This window comes from Apteryx rowi, unplaced genomic scaffold, assembly GCF_003343035.1.
Source record: "Apteryx rowi isolate R43461 unplaced genomic scaffold, aptRow1 scaffold_4, whole genome shotgun sequence".
In the NCBI taxonomy this organism is placed as follows: domain Eukaryota; kingdom Metazoa; phylum Chordata; class Aves; order Apterygiformes; family Apterygidae; genus Apteryx; species Apteryx rowi.
The window spans coordinates 2,326,877-2,342,840 of record NW_020450529.1 but is presented as its reverse complement, the minus strand read 5'-3'; the positions used below and the strand labels follow the sequence as shown (position 1 = coordinate 2,342,840).

Here is a 15,964-nt window from a genome sequence, read left to right as displayed (position 1 = left end):
GCGCCCCAGGGCCTGCCGCCCCCCGCCGCCGCCGCCATGCTGGCGCTGCTGTCGCGGCTGCTGGACTGGTTCCGCTCGCTCTTCTGGAAGGAGGAGATGGAGCTGACGCTGGTGGGGCTGCAGTACTCGGGCAAGACCACCTTCGTCAACGTCATCGCGGTGAGCGGCCGCCGGGCCGCGCCGGGCCGGGGAGGAGGAGGAGGAGGAGGAGGAGGAGAGCGGCGCTGGCGGTGCGAGCGCCAGCAGGCCGCGCCGGGGCTCTCCTCAGCGCGGAGCGCCGCGGCGGCCTGCCCGCCCTCCGCACCTCTGCGTCTGCCCAGCACGGGACTCGGGCTTCGGGCGAGCAGGGCGCGAGAGAGAAACAGCTCCGTGTCAAGCGGCCGCCAGGCCCAGCGGCCTGCTGCTGAGCTACCCGGGCCTGCTCATCTGGCGGTCTGCCTGGAGCGGGTGGTGGGTGGGTGGGTGTGGGAATCCTCCTGCGTGAAGCCTTTCCCCTTGCTGAGCAAGGAAGGGGGGAAATGTCTTGCTTAAATGGGTTGTCTGGCTTCGTCTGTGCCCTGTTCTGTGGGTGCACGTGACAGAAACAGCTCGCGGACGAGCTGGAGTTTGGAAGCTCGTGTAGGGAGGCTGCAATGGGAAGCCGGTGCACCTTTCTGTTTTGCAGGGAGCGTGACCACCTTGAGGCTCCAGTGCACCTGGGATTAGGCAGCGAACATCTCCAACCAAAGATCTGGGCAGACCCTCAACCTTACTTTGAGGCTGTGTCCTTAACATTTTTATGAGTGCCATTATTTAAGTGTCAGTTGGATGGGTAACTTGATAGGAAAAAAGACTGTCATTCTCTTACACTTGTATGTAATCCTCTTTACACTGATTAGCTGTCAAAATGTAGCAAAGATATTGTGTAGTTGAGAATATTAGTGTTTAGTGGGCCTGATGGTAATCACATGAAGTGGACAACCCTAGTGAAAGGTAACTTTTCCTCTACTCAGTTATGCTAAGCAAAAATTGTTGGACTAACCTGAAAGGGAACCGTTGGGGTTGTTCAACCGTTTTTGTTCAAGCTTCCAAGTTGTAGGATATTTTGAATAGAAGTATCTGTAATAGTTTAGCTGGTGTTGATTGGTTTGTTCTTGCAACTAAATTTGGGCAGTGGGATTACTTTGCAGGTTTTTCCTCTTCTGGAGTCCTGGATGGTGATGGCATCGTATAAAGTACTGCTTTGCTTTGCTGTTTGTGTAGCACCAGTAGCACATCTCCTTTGAGAAGCTATTTGTGAAACTGTAGTGCAGATGTGTGAAGTTGGAGTAGTTGCATAGAAATTTAGTCTGTATAGGTTGTCTCAAGTGGTAAAAGTACTGCTATATAAAGCTGACATCTTCATCCAGCTTGCTTTGCTAGGAGTTGAATCTTGCAGGAGTTCAGCTGCACAGTAGGATCGCACCCAAAACTCTATCTGAGTAGGTGTCATTCAAATAGGCTTGCAAAACTGAGTGAAATAAGGAAGTTGTGCATAACGTGCAGCCTAGTTAGGTTAGCTGGTTTAGGTTTGGAAATAGCAAGTCGCACTTCCAAAGTTTTTAATTGGGAAACCTAGTGACTTGGGGGGGGGGGGGGGGGGTGGAATGGAGTGAGTATGTCAGACTTCAGGGACTTGCTCAAGTTTTTGTGTGTTTAAACAGTAATAAAAACAGCATGAGCTTCAGTAACCAACACAATATTGCCTCTCGCAGAAAGAGTAGTGCAGCCCATGGCACACAGATCTCTCTTCTTGTCTGTTGCTTCTTTGGCTTATTTTAATTCCTAGTATGCATTTGGAAGCTAGCACCTGGAAAAGAACTGCTCTCTGCAGGCCAGTTAACGGTCTCGATGAAAGTAGCTGTCAAAGCATTGGGATTCCATAAAACTGAAATGAAAGGAATGACACAGCAAGATGCTAGTCCTATAGAGTAGCTCTAAAAACTGGATTACATACCAGGAACTTGGTATGGCTTATAAGGTTGTATCTAGTGTAACAAAGCTGTTACCAGTCTTCTAGAAGTGCATTTAATCTAATGTAGATCTCTAATGTAATCATCTGTTTTGCGTGGTTATCCAATCAAATCAAGCATATGTAACCAGAAGAAAAACTCAAGCCAGTTACACAGGAGCCTTGACACAACTACTGCCTACCATGAAGGTGGAAAAATCTGTGAAAGGCAAACAGTCCAATTCTACAATAACCTTTTTCTAGGCTGATAATTCTCCTTGGCCATATTTATGCCTCTAGTGTAAACAAACACTTAGCTTGTCTGTAATCGCACCAAGCTTAGGTTTGACTAAAAGGTTTAAAAACCTTAGCAGGGAAATCTAGTTGTAGCTGGCTACAACAAATGCAGCTTCTGTTTTGCTAAGGCTTTGTGTTAGTCACTGTCTCTAATTAGATATTAAACATAATGAAAATAGTTTTCCATGTGCATGAGCAAACTTGCTCACAAGGGAGACTATCACTTCCTCCTGCTTCTGATTTCCATAATGTAGATGGCCTGTGGCTCTTATTCAGAGATACTGCATGTCATTGCTGTATTGCATCTTGAATTCTTAGCCGAGGACTTGAAACGTCCCTTACTTGCTGGAGTCTGCAATATCGTCTGTTATTTGCATCTCTGCAGCTAGTGTCTGTTAACAGGCTTTCATCAGGCTTGCTGTCAAAGCTGCAAGTCATAGCCATGGTGGTATGAGAAGGTATGACAGACAACCAAGCGCCACAGTCACGTGGTGCAACTGAAACATGACTCAAGTAAACTGACTCTGCTTCCAGGCTATGGGCAGTGAATACTGGCGAATAATAGGTTGCTGATCTTCAATTCCAAAAAAGAAGGCTTCCTGCTATAAAATCTCACTTGAAGCCCAGTAGACTGATCCTTGATCCAAGTGTTTGGTAACAGAACTCTTCAGCTTAATACTCCCATATTTAATGGCCAGGCGAGGAGAATTAAATGGGTGGGGAGGGAGTGTCAGACTCTCCTGATTTGATTGTCAGGTTTAAGATCTAAACTCCATCTGTTTTCTTTGAGGTGATAGGATAGATAAGATCCCTTGTTAGGATTCCTGTCAAAGCCTGAATTAGTGTGTGGTTGGGTGGTTTTTTGTTTGCTTTCACCTTGGAATAGGTGACAGGCCTTTGAATGAGGCCTTGGTTTCTGGGAAGAGAAAACTTCACTTGAAGCCCCTCTGAACAAAAGATTCCTTTGGACAGTTGAGAGCTGAGACTTCCTTCAGTCCTTGTGACTATTATTAGTAACTCTGACTTAAAGAAGCCATAGCAGAGAAGTATGGAAAAGGATTGTTCTAAACAGCTTCACTGCTAGTTTAATGCCTTCTGAGGCACCTAGACAGATCATAAATAGCATATGTTGTCACTTCACAGTAGTTAAGTGAGAAGGATGATATATTTTAAGTGAGGTGTTTCTTAATTGCAAAAATCTCCTGAAACGGATTGCCTCACTGGATTAGGTAATAAAGCTAATATTAGCTGACTCATATTCCAGTTAATACTCTTGTTTTGAGGTCTTGCTTGCTGTACCCCAAATGGCCTGAAAAATGTAACTGAAATGCAAGCCTGTTCCCTTTATCAGGGTCTGAAGTTCCCATATTGCACCCTTTAAGCAGTGGAAGATCTTTAAGTGGTAACACCTAGAGAAAGATACTTTTGTGACTTAAAAATCTTTTAAGCCTTTGTATAAGCTCTTATATGACTGACTGCTAGATAGTAGTGTGCCTTTTTAGCTCTTGTTTTGCTGCTCTATGGTCATTATTTAATAGATAGTCCATATTCTTTTAAAAATTCCATTGAAATCAGGTTTGAGGAAATAAAAATGCATTTTCTTGTCAAATTAAGCTATTGTGCTCTCTGCCGCAATCGTTCATGGAAATGCTGTTGGAAAACCTTTCAAGGGACTGTTAGATCTCAAGGACTGAGGCTTCCAAAATAGTGTTCAAGCTTTTGAATATGAGCTGAAACGCTCTACAAGTCTTTCAAGAAGGAAAGTAGACTACAGAAACTAGACAGTTGATTTGCCCATATATGATGCTTCTTGGTTGAGGCTTTGAATGTTGCAGAGGAGGATGGGGAGAGGTAGCTTTTATATAATGCTAGAATGACTCTGCTTCTCTCTCTTTTCTTTTTTGTCCAAGAAGAAAATTCCTGAAAGGTACAGCTTTCCTCCTTTGTTTAAAAAGCAAGAAATATGGGAATGAGCACAGGGAATTAAGGTGGTTTTCGAGTTCAGGTGGACTAGGAGTGTCCTGGCTGAAATCCATATGCTTAAGATGCTATCTTCCAGTCAGCTAAGCTGGTTCATGATGTCTTCTAGATTGGTGAAAAGTATTATGAGTCAAGATAATCTTTGTGTAGTAACAAAGCCTTGATGAAGAAATTTGTCCTATAACAGTAATGAATCATATTAGCTTTGAGATGTAAGGCAAAGGCTGCCCTAACCTTTCTTGTTGATGTAGAGAATCTCCTTGTGTAGCCTGTACAACCAAAATCTCAAATGTGATTTGGTTGCTGAGGACTATGTGGATGGGCCATTGTGGACCACATGGGCTCTGGTGCCAGCAAAAGAGAGCCACCACTTTAGCCAGGGAGAGAGGAGAGGCAATACCTGTCCTACTACTGCAGTTTGAGTTCTGCCTTGAATTGTTCCAGGATGCTTAATATATTAAAATGAAATTTTAAGGAAAATTCCAGGAATTCCAGTCATATCCTTAATAACTTGATCAAGTTACTTAGAGATTCATGCTGACAGTCTGGTAACTGCAGATTTCTAGAAGTCAGCAGTCTGAAAGGCAGATGAAGCAACTGGAGTTTTTTTGACTCAAGAGAACTGGAAATAGACTTAGTAAGCAACTTGTTTCAGTGTTGACTGTGTATAAAAAAAGACTAAACTTGCATGCTTTTTAAACTTTTGAAACATGTTAGATGCTAGGTTAAATGCTTGTCCAAAATCTCATCCTACCCTTCTGGACGATGAACTGGCACTCTGCAGTCTCTTTCCTGAAGTAAAGCTTCTGTGGGTGCTGGCTGGAGAGCCATGCGTACGTCTGCCCTGCTGGTGGGCTGAACAGGCAGACGGAGGCTAAGGCTGGGAGAGAGGGGTGCAGACCCAGAGGAGGAGTGTGCCAGACTTAAGGTAGAAAGCGGTGTTTGTGAATTGGCTGAACTTCCACTTGTACAGCTGCATTTCACAGGACACAACTCCTGTAGCACAGGTCTGCAGGAAGGTCCCGCTTGGGCTGGTGCAGATACTGGAGTTGAATCTGGAAGCGGTACGGAGTCTAGACTGATGTGCAGTGTGAGGGCTGACACCATACTAGCTGTGGCTAAGCAGGTTGGCAGGTGTCAAATAACTTTGTCTGTTGCCTTCTGGTAACAGTGGTCCGTGAGGTGAAGTTCAACATACTGGAGCCCCAAGCCAAAGCTAGTGTTAACTGGTGCATAACAGATGGACCAAATTTGGATCTTGTATTGAGAGAGATGGGGCATGCAGTTCTTAAGTGCTAGAGTCTATGCAAGAGTTGGTACTAGTTATACCAGACACAAGGTGACGTGAACCTAAACTAACCATGCAGGTAGGCATCTGCTCTTGTGTTCCTAGATTGCTGGAGCACACTGCAGGGACTTGGAGACAGTCCGGCCTGGAAGCAGTTTTACTCCTCTGAGTAGTCTTTGTCCACCTCAAGGAGGTAAATGGTCACATTCCCCTATGATACAACTTTCTTTCACTTGCCTGCTTGTTACAACTGTCTGTTGGAGCAGACAAGCATCATATAAGGCTAAGCAGGCAATGGATCAGCTAGTTAATAAACCCCCTTGTCTTAAAGCACTTCAGGTCTAGTATGGTGGTGATTTAGTGCCTGATCTTGAAGGTAAGACCTCACTGGACCAAAGTTGCTTTAACTGTGCAAATCCACACTGAGCTTCCCACTTCCTGTGTTGCTGGAGTTTACAGTTTTCATTTTTGTGCACCAGGTAATAGTGATGACTGTAATCAGTTGTGAGTTTTGAATTCAAACAACCAGTTTTATGCCCATTATGCACAACATCCTGGATATAAAGCCATGATACACTGTCCAAATGTGTGAAGAACAGGTACCAGAGGGGGGTACTTACAACTGATCTTAGTCACTGCAGTAATGACTAGTACTGTATTCCATTACACAAGAGAGATTAGTCCTGATGAATGCTAATCCTTAACCACCTTGATTGATAGGAATGCTGGAGAACTTTAATGCCTGTTGTTGCGCCTAAACTAAGGAATCCGACAGGACTAAGCTTTAGTACGTCATGTGCTTGGGTTCTCCAGTGGTTTAGAGTGTTGACGAAGCAGCATCTCTTAAACCATAAGCCTTAAAAACTAGTCCTACAGGTTCTTTGTGCATGTGGTCTCTGATATTCAGTCTGTTTTGTCTCCCTCTTTCTTATCCCTTACATATAGGCAAGAGTTAACTTCATCATGTGACCCTAAGTGAACAGTTTGTATTAAAATGCTGCACGGTCTGTATGACCTCAGAGCTAATGCCTTAATGGATAATCGCTTCTAGTATACAAGGCTGGTTTTTCAGGAGATCTGAATGAAGTACACTGTCTAATGGAATATTCATGAGTGCTGAAAACTGACACTATTGCTAGATTTGTAAACAACTACTCTTGCTGTACTTGATAATACTGTGTTTGAGCAATGCTTACTGCATATGACAACAGCCAAGCACTCTCAGATTGGGAGCTGAGAATATTCCCATGCCTACCAAACTTGTTTTAAAGCTGGCCCCTGTTTCGGAAGGAGGAACCATCATACTGTGTTGAACACAGTGATAAGGCTGAGTAATCTGCCTTAAGACAAAAAGTCTGATTCAAATAGAACTGTGTACTAATAAAAGCTTAATTTTTTTTGTTCTGTTCAAGGTAACTTTTGGATATGAATACTTTGATACATATGATACAGCTGAAAATTTTTTTTTTCTTTTTCTCTCTTCTCTAGAGGCAGCAAACAAGAGCCCAGTAAGCTCTGGATTTAGAGAACGAGTTTCAGGGCCAGGGCAATTAGATACAATAGGAGATGCTGAGACATGATGACGTAAAGTCCATCGCAATCATCTTAACCATTCTTCTGGCTTGTCTTAAAAGATAAGGTGACTGCCAGTAGCTTTTCTCAGATATACTGATTCTGAACAGAGGAACATTTGCACTTAAATCAGAGTAAGGTATTTCAAAATAAAGATCCAAGTTGATCAATATAATCAAAGCCTTAAGAAGGAGGTGCCTCTCAAGGCTATAAAGAAAGTGCCCTCCTTTCTTCATAATCCCCATCCTCCAACTTCCCTACAGAGAGAAAGGATTCACTTGTGTTTTCAAGGCAATTCATTGAAAGCACATGCCACCCTTTCATTCAGTTTCCAGCAGTTTAAAATGTGTCAGATGTTGCTGGTTTGTGTAACGTACAAGGCAGAATATAAAAAGCTGAAACTCAAATTGTAACTGAGTGACTGCACAATGTATTTTTTTTAAGTAAGTCTGAACAAGCTTCCGTTCTACCTGGATGTGTGGCATGGATATATAATACTTGAAGTGTGATGTGCAGCAGCTCTATTGATGACTCTGCCGAAGCTTCTTGGTGATGAAGAAAATCTTTTGATCTAACACTACATTAAGCATATGGCAAATGTGAATTTGCTCCAGTCTGAAGGAATCTGTATCCTAGAAGAATATGGTGGTGGTGGGGTATAAGCTATTGGTAGGAACAGCTATCTGTCAAAGGATTTGGAAGTATCTGAGTAGTATTAGCTTAAAAGTATATGGGCACCATGTAAGATGGAGGGAGGTTCAGGGAGTGTTCAGGAGACGCTGAGATGTGCGTAGGGCGTGATTGTGGAGACAGGAATGCAGTGATACTTGAGGAACCATGGCAAGCTGGCCCTCCAAAGGCAAGACTGGCAGCGCATGCTTTATTAGCTAAATTGCATCGGCCATGGAAACAATGGTTACCCATCTCACTGTCTTGCTACAGTTATATATAATCAAATTGGCTAAGATGGATGAGTCGGACACTGAGCTCTCAAGGCAGTGACGTGAAGTTAATAGGCGTTCAGATTGTGAACCCACCTTGCTAAAGTTAACAGCAAAGTTTTCTGAAACAGTGCTGCACGAGATTAAGCTATATGCTCTTCTCTGTGGCCTTAACAATTAAAACATTTTTCAAATGAGAATGAAGAATACTTAGCTAAGAAGTTTAAGCTGTCCATTCTTCGGGCTTTCACTGATCTACAGTTGCTTCCCTTGGATTCAAGGAATTAAGTCTTTGATCCTCTTTTAAAAGACGTTTGGTTTGTATAGCCATACTTTTGTGAAGCAGATCGTAAATGTGAAAAATCATCACCCATTTAGGAGACCTAAATAACCTAAGCACTGGATATATTTTTCTTTTGGAGGTCAGCTAAACGGCATGTTTATCTTGCTGTTGAAGGACTCTGTCCTGCTACATTTCAGACAAATAAGCAAAAAAGACTGCTATAATCTGAATGTTTTCAGTTGACTTCTAATGTTTATCAGCATTATACTGGAAACTGAATACTGTGTGAAGCTTCTAGCTTTGGTTTGCTAGTGGAAGAACGCTGTTGGAGGGGGAAACAAACTGAAGGAAGCATAGGTCTCTAGGCAGACAACTGAATGGTGAAGCACTGGTATTAAGCTGTTTGTCTTCTCTGTATACAAGCTCCAAAAAGCATGTTCAGTCAGACTTGGTGACTTCTTCCAGCTTGTGAGCCGTTTGGTGCTAACTGCATGGAGTGAAGTGACTGCCTACATTGAACCTCCTAAAAGTGATATTTCCAGGGAGCTTTTAACTCAGGCTAGCTTCTCTGTGCAGTGTCAGAGGAGAGAGGGCAGACTTCCTTCAGCTATGGTCTTGAACCCTAATTAAACAACTGAATGCATCTGAGTCAACCTTTTTTCAAAATCTGATGTGACTGGTTCTGTTAAACATAATGGGCATGGTGAGGTACATGATGACCACTGGCTGAGAGTCACCTTCTGCCAAATAACCAAGGCAGCATGGGAGAAATTTGTACTACTGTTGATAACACTTGTTATGGCTCCTAGTTAGCTACGGGGTGGTAGCTGTGAACTTGGCTTTCAAACTGTATTACAGATAAAATGTGCAACTGTGATAATAAAACATCTGTCATGGAAGAGCCTCATTAATATTATACTGTTTGGCAGCAGTTATGTCAGAGCTTTACCTGATGCTCAACTCCTGGTGGAAACAGGTTGGAATACTCTCCAGTTGCATTTTGGTTGCCTTTCCTGCCACTCTGGGAGTTGGGCAAAAGTCTGTAGCCTAATAGGAAGCAGAACTGTCAGGTCCTTTCACTTGACAGCATTTTTAAATAAACCTCAGGGAATTAACCCTTACCTGTGGGTTGGAGGCTTTTTCCACAAGAGTGATTTACTACTGTAAATATTGCTTATAGAATAGCTTGCATCAGAGGAAAACCTCCAGGGTACTTCTAGCTTCCAGGGTGACTAGGAGATCCTGAAGAATAGCTTGAACTTGGCTCCAGTAGAAGTAGGTGAATGGCTCTTTTTTAATACTTGTCCTGGCTGTCTATCTGTTTAGCTATGCAAAGCACTTCTACCCAAGTAACTTTGTATGTAATTGTTCCCCTGACTTTGTGCCTTAAGGCTTGAGAAGTTATTTCTAAGCACTAGTAAGAAATGACTAACTTCACACAAGCTTTAATACACATGAATTTATCTACAGCTTCTCAGCTATGAAGCCTTCAATTGGAAGGCATATGGTTAGAAGAGCTAGTGGTATTTTAACATATAAACTGTCTGCATAAGATCAGCACTAGATTTAATTCTCTCTATATTTTTTGTTTGTTTTTTGTCCAGTCAGGTCAATTCAGTGAAGATATGATTCCTACTGTGGGCTTCAACATGAGAAAAGTTACGAAGGGTAATGTTACAATAAAGGTATGTTAACATTGCACTGTGGGTTTTAAAAAAGGTAAAGGCAATTCTAAAGAGACTGACAGTTATCTTCAACTTCTAGTTTAAAACTGCTCTATTTTACTTCCACCACTGGATCAAAATTCCTTGTATTACGTGCTTATGGTTTCTTGATTGCTTCAAGTAATGCTACATACAAGCAACAAATACTGAAAAGAAATTCTTAGGAATTTATGCTACTAATGCTCAGTTTATACTCTAGTTCTACTTTCTAGATGTAATTTAGGGAGGCAGGAAAACTTAGCTGATTAGAAATGGCAGGTAAGTGAGGTTCTACTACAAACATGATGCTGTGCCTTGATTATTATTTTTTTTTATCTTCACTAATAACGCAAAGCATCCTTTCTCTTCAAGATGCAAAGCTGTTCAAGGTTGCTTATGAGCAATTTAATCATGTCACTCACTAATACCTTCAGGCAAAATTCCATGGACAAACAGGTTGTTCTGTGTGTTGCTCTTAATTGTTAAACATGCTAGTTTCTTAGGACAAATTTAGGAAACTGAAGAGGCTCGGACAGATCTCTAAATTGCTTAAGAGAATATAGCTACATTTATTTGCAGAACTCCTTTAGTGAGTATCTGTCTTCAATTTCCGGGTTCATGGACTAGTTAAAGCAGTGTTGTGACACTGTCTTGTTTTAATCTAAGGAAACTTTCACTTGTTCAGGGCCCCAAAATCCTCTTTTGTTGCTGCAGTTTCCCATACTGCAGTGATTGTGGAAGTCTGAGGCATAGGAGCAAGTGTTACTCCCTGCTATAACAACTTTATGCTTAAGGGAAGACTTAAGTTAAAAGCTGATTTTTAAGTCAATATATTGCCTTCTCATGTATTCCACAGTGTGTTTCCATGCAAACTTAATGCACAGATGCATTCTGGGGGCTGATGTAAGATGCTGTAGCTTAGATCTTATACCAGTGGGCGAGCTAGCTCTGATCAGCTGTATTTTCCACTGTCTGCAGAGATTATTTCTGTTCTAATACCTGAAAGGTCCTGCAGCTGATATAAGGAGAGAGGAACAAACTGAGTGTTCCAATTTCCTGTCTTAGCTTTCTGTGCCATGTTTAAACATAGTGCATAGCTAACCTGTCTCTTTTTTTCTCCCTCTTCTTAAGATCTGGGATATAGGAGGGCAGCCACGATTCCGAAGCATGTGGGAGCGATATTGCAGAGGAGTTAATGCTATTGTGTAAGTGTCATCTTCCTTAGGCTAGTATCTAACTGCAGGTCTGGATTTCTTCTGCATCTAGCCTTTCTAACTGTGCACACTTGACTCGCTGTTCTCATTTTAATTCTGAAACTGTATTGCAGCCACGTTAAGTGGCTTTTCATACTCAAGTTCAGGGCTCAAGACTGGGTTACTTTCTCATCAGTGTCTAATCTTGAGTAGTAACTACTTCCTGTTTGAGTGGCAGTGTAGTCTAACTCTGTTAAAGAATCTTCCATCTACTCTCATTCTAGAGAACCTTTTCGAAAAGAACTAGGAGTTCTCTAGGAGCTAGAAGACCTAGCTTTGTCTAAAGCTTTGTTAAATGTGCTTGCAACTGATGATGGAAAGTGAAGATTGCTGTTTCTGATGTAGTTCAGTCTCTCTGAACTAACCTTATTCTCTTTAAAGCTACATGGTAGATGCTGCAGATCGTGAAAAGATAGAAGCCTCTCGAAATGAGCTGCACAATCTTCTAGACAAACCACAGCTGCAAGGAATCCCTGTAAGTAATACTGTCTTCTGGTAGTGTTAAACTTGCATGAGGAGTGTGCATAGTTCTAGCAATTCTGAAGCCTGGCTTGGAACCTTTAAGTCAACTGTAAGGCCTAACCTTAACTGTTAGTGTAAGCATGAATAATGCTTGTCCCTCCTGCATTAAATCATAAGCTTTTGACCTTTAATCACTCCTTCAGTGCCCTTATTCTTGTTCAGTGCCCCCCCCCCCCAAAAAAAAAAAATCAGAGCAGGGGTTTGGACTACAGTATTCCACAACAGGAGCTTGTTCTCTCTTTTAGAACCTACTATTGAACAAGCTAAATAGTGTAATGTAAATTAGAGTAAGCTTGGGAAATCTCAGCTGAGAGTTTACTGGATTATTCTGTTTTATAAAGTGATGTGTTCTCATGCTTGCTTTCTGGACATAAGAGTTTTAGATCCCCTTATTCCCTGTGGCTGGATTGTAGAAGCAGCCAACAATGACTCGAGATGACTCAGGTACTTGAAGAAAAAGATGTCTTATGTCTCAAGTCAGGCTAAAATTAGGATCAAATCATTAGTATCTCATTGACCTTTTTTTGGTAGCTAATCTTCCCTCTTGATTTGTTTCACTAGTTAATGTCTTATGCAGACTGCTTGTCAGATTCCCCTAAGTAAAACTCCCCGAAAGTAAAAAATGAATTCTGCAACTGTTTCTTCCTGCTTTGGCTTTCAGGTTTTAGTACTTGGAAACAAGAGAGACCTTCCTAATGCTCTGGATGAGAAACAGCTAATTGAAAAGATGTAAGTCTAACACTTCCTGTGAAAGGCTATGTTAACTCAATAAATGAGTTTTGTACATAGGGCTATGTTAAATGAACAAGCTCGCTTTTAGAAGTAGAAAAACCCGCAACAGCTGGTAGCTGAAACATTGTACAGAAACAAGCCACATACAGAAGATCAAGTGGGAACAGTGTAAAGATTCTCAATATAGGAGTGCTTACTATGAATAAAATGTGTATTGAAATCTTGTCTCCTTCATAGGAACCTTGCTGCTATTCAGGACAGAGAAATCTGCTGCTATTCAATTTCTTGCAAAGAGAAGGATAATATAGGTAACTACTAACCTAAAATATTAAGCATTATGGAGAGCTGACAGAGGATGGATTGGGGGTTTATAACTTCTTAAATGCAAGCTTCCTGACTTCAGGAAGTAGGTAATAAACCCAAGAACAATATGCAAGTACACTAATTAAATCTGGTATAACTCCTGACGGCAATGAGGAAGCTTGACTGGTATTATTCTGTTAATCTATCTTGGACCATCCTCTAGAGAAGGGCTGGATGTTTCTCTCATGTATTTGAGGACACTGGCATACCAAAGTGATGCCAGTAATGTGAGTACAGTTAAACATTTGAATATGGAACTCTTCTTCTCTCTCCTTTTAGATATCACGCTTCAGTGGCTTATTCAACATTCAAAATCTAGAAGAAGCTGAAGTCTTCTTGGAATCTCCAGTACCAGTTGGCCATAATCTCAATTGTCCACTTCCCTCCATAATGAGATATTATCCAAAAATCCTGTATCAAGAATCTGCCTTTTCACAGTTCATTTCTCATGTGCACTGCTGAAGACTTGTATTCCTATTTTGTCACAGAAACAACTAGAGTTGTCATGATAAAGTCAGCACAAAATATTTATTTTACAACCATCTAAGGTTGGGAGGGTTGGGGGGGCTTTTTAAAAAAAATGATCTCTACCATGTTAACTATGATGGTACACTCTGTTCTGGTTTTTCAGGGCCAGGTTTTTATATGATTTTCAGCAAGTGTTTTATTTCTAGTGTTTAGTGGCTTGAAGATGCTGATGCTTGACAGCATTAAGATTCTGTAAGATGCCACATACAGTAGTTAAAAACATTTAAGCGTGAATTGTGGGATAGTAATTTATCTCACAAATGCATGTGATGTATATTTGTAAGCAGAGAAATAGAAACTGTTTGCAGAGGGGAGCACAAAGCATAGATCAGCATCACTATTCTACAGCTGAGATCTTACCCTGTCACTTTAAAAAGAAAACTTATGAATTAGGAAAGAATCAACTGTTCAAAATCATTGTCTGTTGCTTCTGCTTAACACTTGTATGGGGGATGGGAAGGGACTGTTTCATCAAGCTTTCAAAAACTGTGGTATTCCAGCATAAAAACAAGTTGCTAGGAACATCAGACTTTGTTCAGACGCATTTTTCTCTGTCTCCAGATACTAGTGATCTCTGTCTGAAACCGGAACACAAATTCTGAGCTGCTGCATGACACTTAAATTTCTGATGTTTTTGTATAGAGTCAGTTGTTGACCTTTAGCACAATATCTATGTGATTGTCTAGTGTCTCTCCTGCTCATGAAATAGCTGGGCACAGTTTCACCTGGTGCTATGGAACATCTGAGCTATTGTGACAACTCTAGACCTGCCTGCTTTCTTGATGTAACCATGTGCAAAGTCTGTAAGTTGCAAGATGAATTCTACTGTGTCAAAGCACAAGAGAGCCAATGAATTGATCCTATTTCTTGACTAGCTTCTACCGTATAGAGAAATATGTATAAACTAAAGATTGTAACGTTTTCGTAGCTTTACTTTCTCAGTGACTTCAATATATTTAAAGGGACAGACTTGTTAAGACTGGTTTGTTCATACAGTAATGTCAGTGTAGCTTATTAGTGTATACAAATACATGGTACACCTGCTTGTGTTGCCTCACACTGTGTGTGATTCTTCACCTAAATGTAGAGTTTGCATTATTTCAGTCTTTGGTTGAAAACACTGTTTAGTCCATTATCAATTACGACAAACCAGTTTTAATTTAGACTGCCATGGCCTTACTGTTCTGTACCGACTACTGCACTGTTGCACAGACACTACATGCTGCCTGCATTCAGTCTGGACTTGCATTTTAACTTTTTGTCCCCTTTAAGTTCTCTGAAGCATGGTTTCAATTAATTCATACTCTGGTGCTGTAGAGGAGAGGGTATATTAACTTGCTACTGTAGTCACTAGTTCTCCATGAACTGCTACAGTACTTCTATTTAGCAAACTTGCTTGTGCCTAAAATAAGGAAACTAAACTAGAATGTGTGAATCTGTGGGGGACCAGGTCACTGTTTAGTTAACTGGCCTATAGCTAAACTTGATGTGTTTGGTGTTTATCTACTTCACTGCTTTCAGCGTTTATGGCATCCAAACACTACCAATTGTTAACCTGTGCATTACTCTCTGCATGTGAACAACTTATACAATTACTGAACTTTGTAAATACGTGAATTTTTTTATTTAGGTGGATGCATATGTTGGTTTACTGCTCTTCAGCTTTACTCAATAAACTTATGTTTTGAGGGTTGTATTGACACTTAACTGACTGACTTGAGTTGATGTGGCTTAACTCATGGCAATGCATAATGGGCTACCTATGTCTTTTCTCCCACAAAACTAAAATGGGGGAAGAAGGCTCAGTAAATACCTGAGCTTTATGTTCTGTGGTTAAACTATTAAAGTGAAATGCTTGTAAAACTACCTTTCATGCCCGCAGCTTTCTCAGCTTACGTGAGCAAGCTTAACTAGTCACTACTGAGGTCTGCTGAGCCTTTTTTTGCTTATGGGGGAAAAATACTTTTTAGTCAGCTGAAGGGTCTTAGGTATGGCAGCTGTTTGGAACTTCATTTTTTCAAGAGGATAAAGGCTTGTGATTACAAGCTCTTTTTGTCAATCAAGCCTGGAATAAAACGATGCTTAGTTTTCTAGCACAAGTATCTGATCTAGCAATGTCTAATCATACAGTGCTAATAAGAGTAGAAAACTCATCTCATTGGAAAGCAAGAATTTTGACTGAGGTCTTGAACAAAGTCTGTCTTGATTTTAATCTTAGTTATGCTGACTGTTCTTCCCATTGCCTTTTCTTATTAAGTTTTGTTGGATTGCTGATTAACTCATAGGTCCATGTCAACATCTTCCAGGTAATGGTAACAAATGGGATGTCTTCTGTTCAGTCTGTTTTCATGCAAGCTTTCAAACTTACTGAGCTATAACAGGTTTGTTTTTAAGTCTGAATAGCATCCCTCACATCTAACTGGGCTCATGGGAAAGGGACTAATGAACTGAAGTAGAAGATCCTGTGCATGTTACTTCATTTGATGGGAGTTTCTTGCATGTAAAATTAGCTACCTGGAGCTAACAGTCAAAG

At 41.1% G+C, this 15,964-nt stretch overlaps 1 protein-coding gene across 1 annotated transcript; it reads left to right on the top strand.

Annotated features, from left to right (window-relative positions):
• Window positions 1–6: 6 nt before the first annotated feature.
• ARL8B (ADP ribosylation factor like GTPase 8B) lies at window positions 7–15,298 on the top strand. Its single transcript, XM_026074892.1, has 7 exons — window positions 7–159; window positions 9,935–10,015; window positions 11,165–11,238; window positions 11,668–11,761; window positions 12,470–12,537; window positions 12,778–12,848; window positions 13,183–15,298. Exons 1-7 carry the CDS (start codon window positions 37–39, stop codon window positions 13,230–13,232), a joined length of 561 nt encoding a protein of 186 aa, XP_025930677.1. The 5' UTR covers window positions 7–36; the 3' UTR covers window positions 13,233–15,298.
• The last annotated feature ends 666 nt before the right edge of the window (window positions 15,299–15,964 follow it).

Bases quoted from the DNA above. Each gene is read 5' to 3' on its own strand.
- ARL8B (XM_026074892.1), top strand. From the start codon at position 37: ATGCTGGCGCTGCTGTCGCGGCTGCTGGACTGGTTCCGCTCGCTCTTC. The intron at 160-9,934 runs GTGAGCGGCCGC...TTTTTTGTCCAG, and splicing joins CCTTCGTCAACGTCATCGCG to TCAGGTCAATTCAGTGAAGA. The intron at 12,538-12,777 runs GTAAGTCTAACA...TCTCCTTCATAG, and splicing joins AAACAGCTAATTGAAAAGAT to GAACCTTGCTGCTATTCAGG.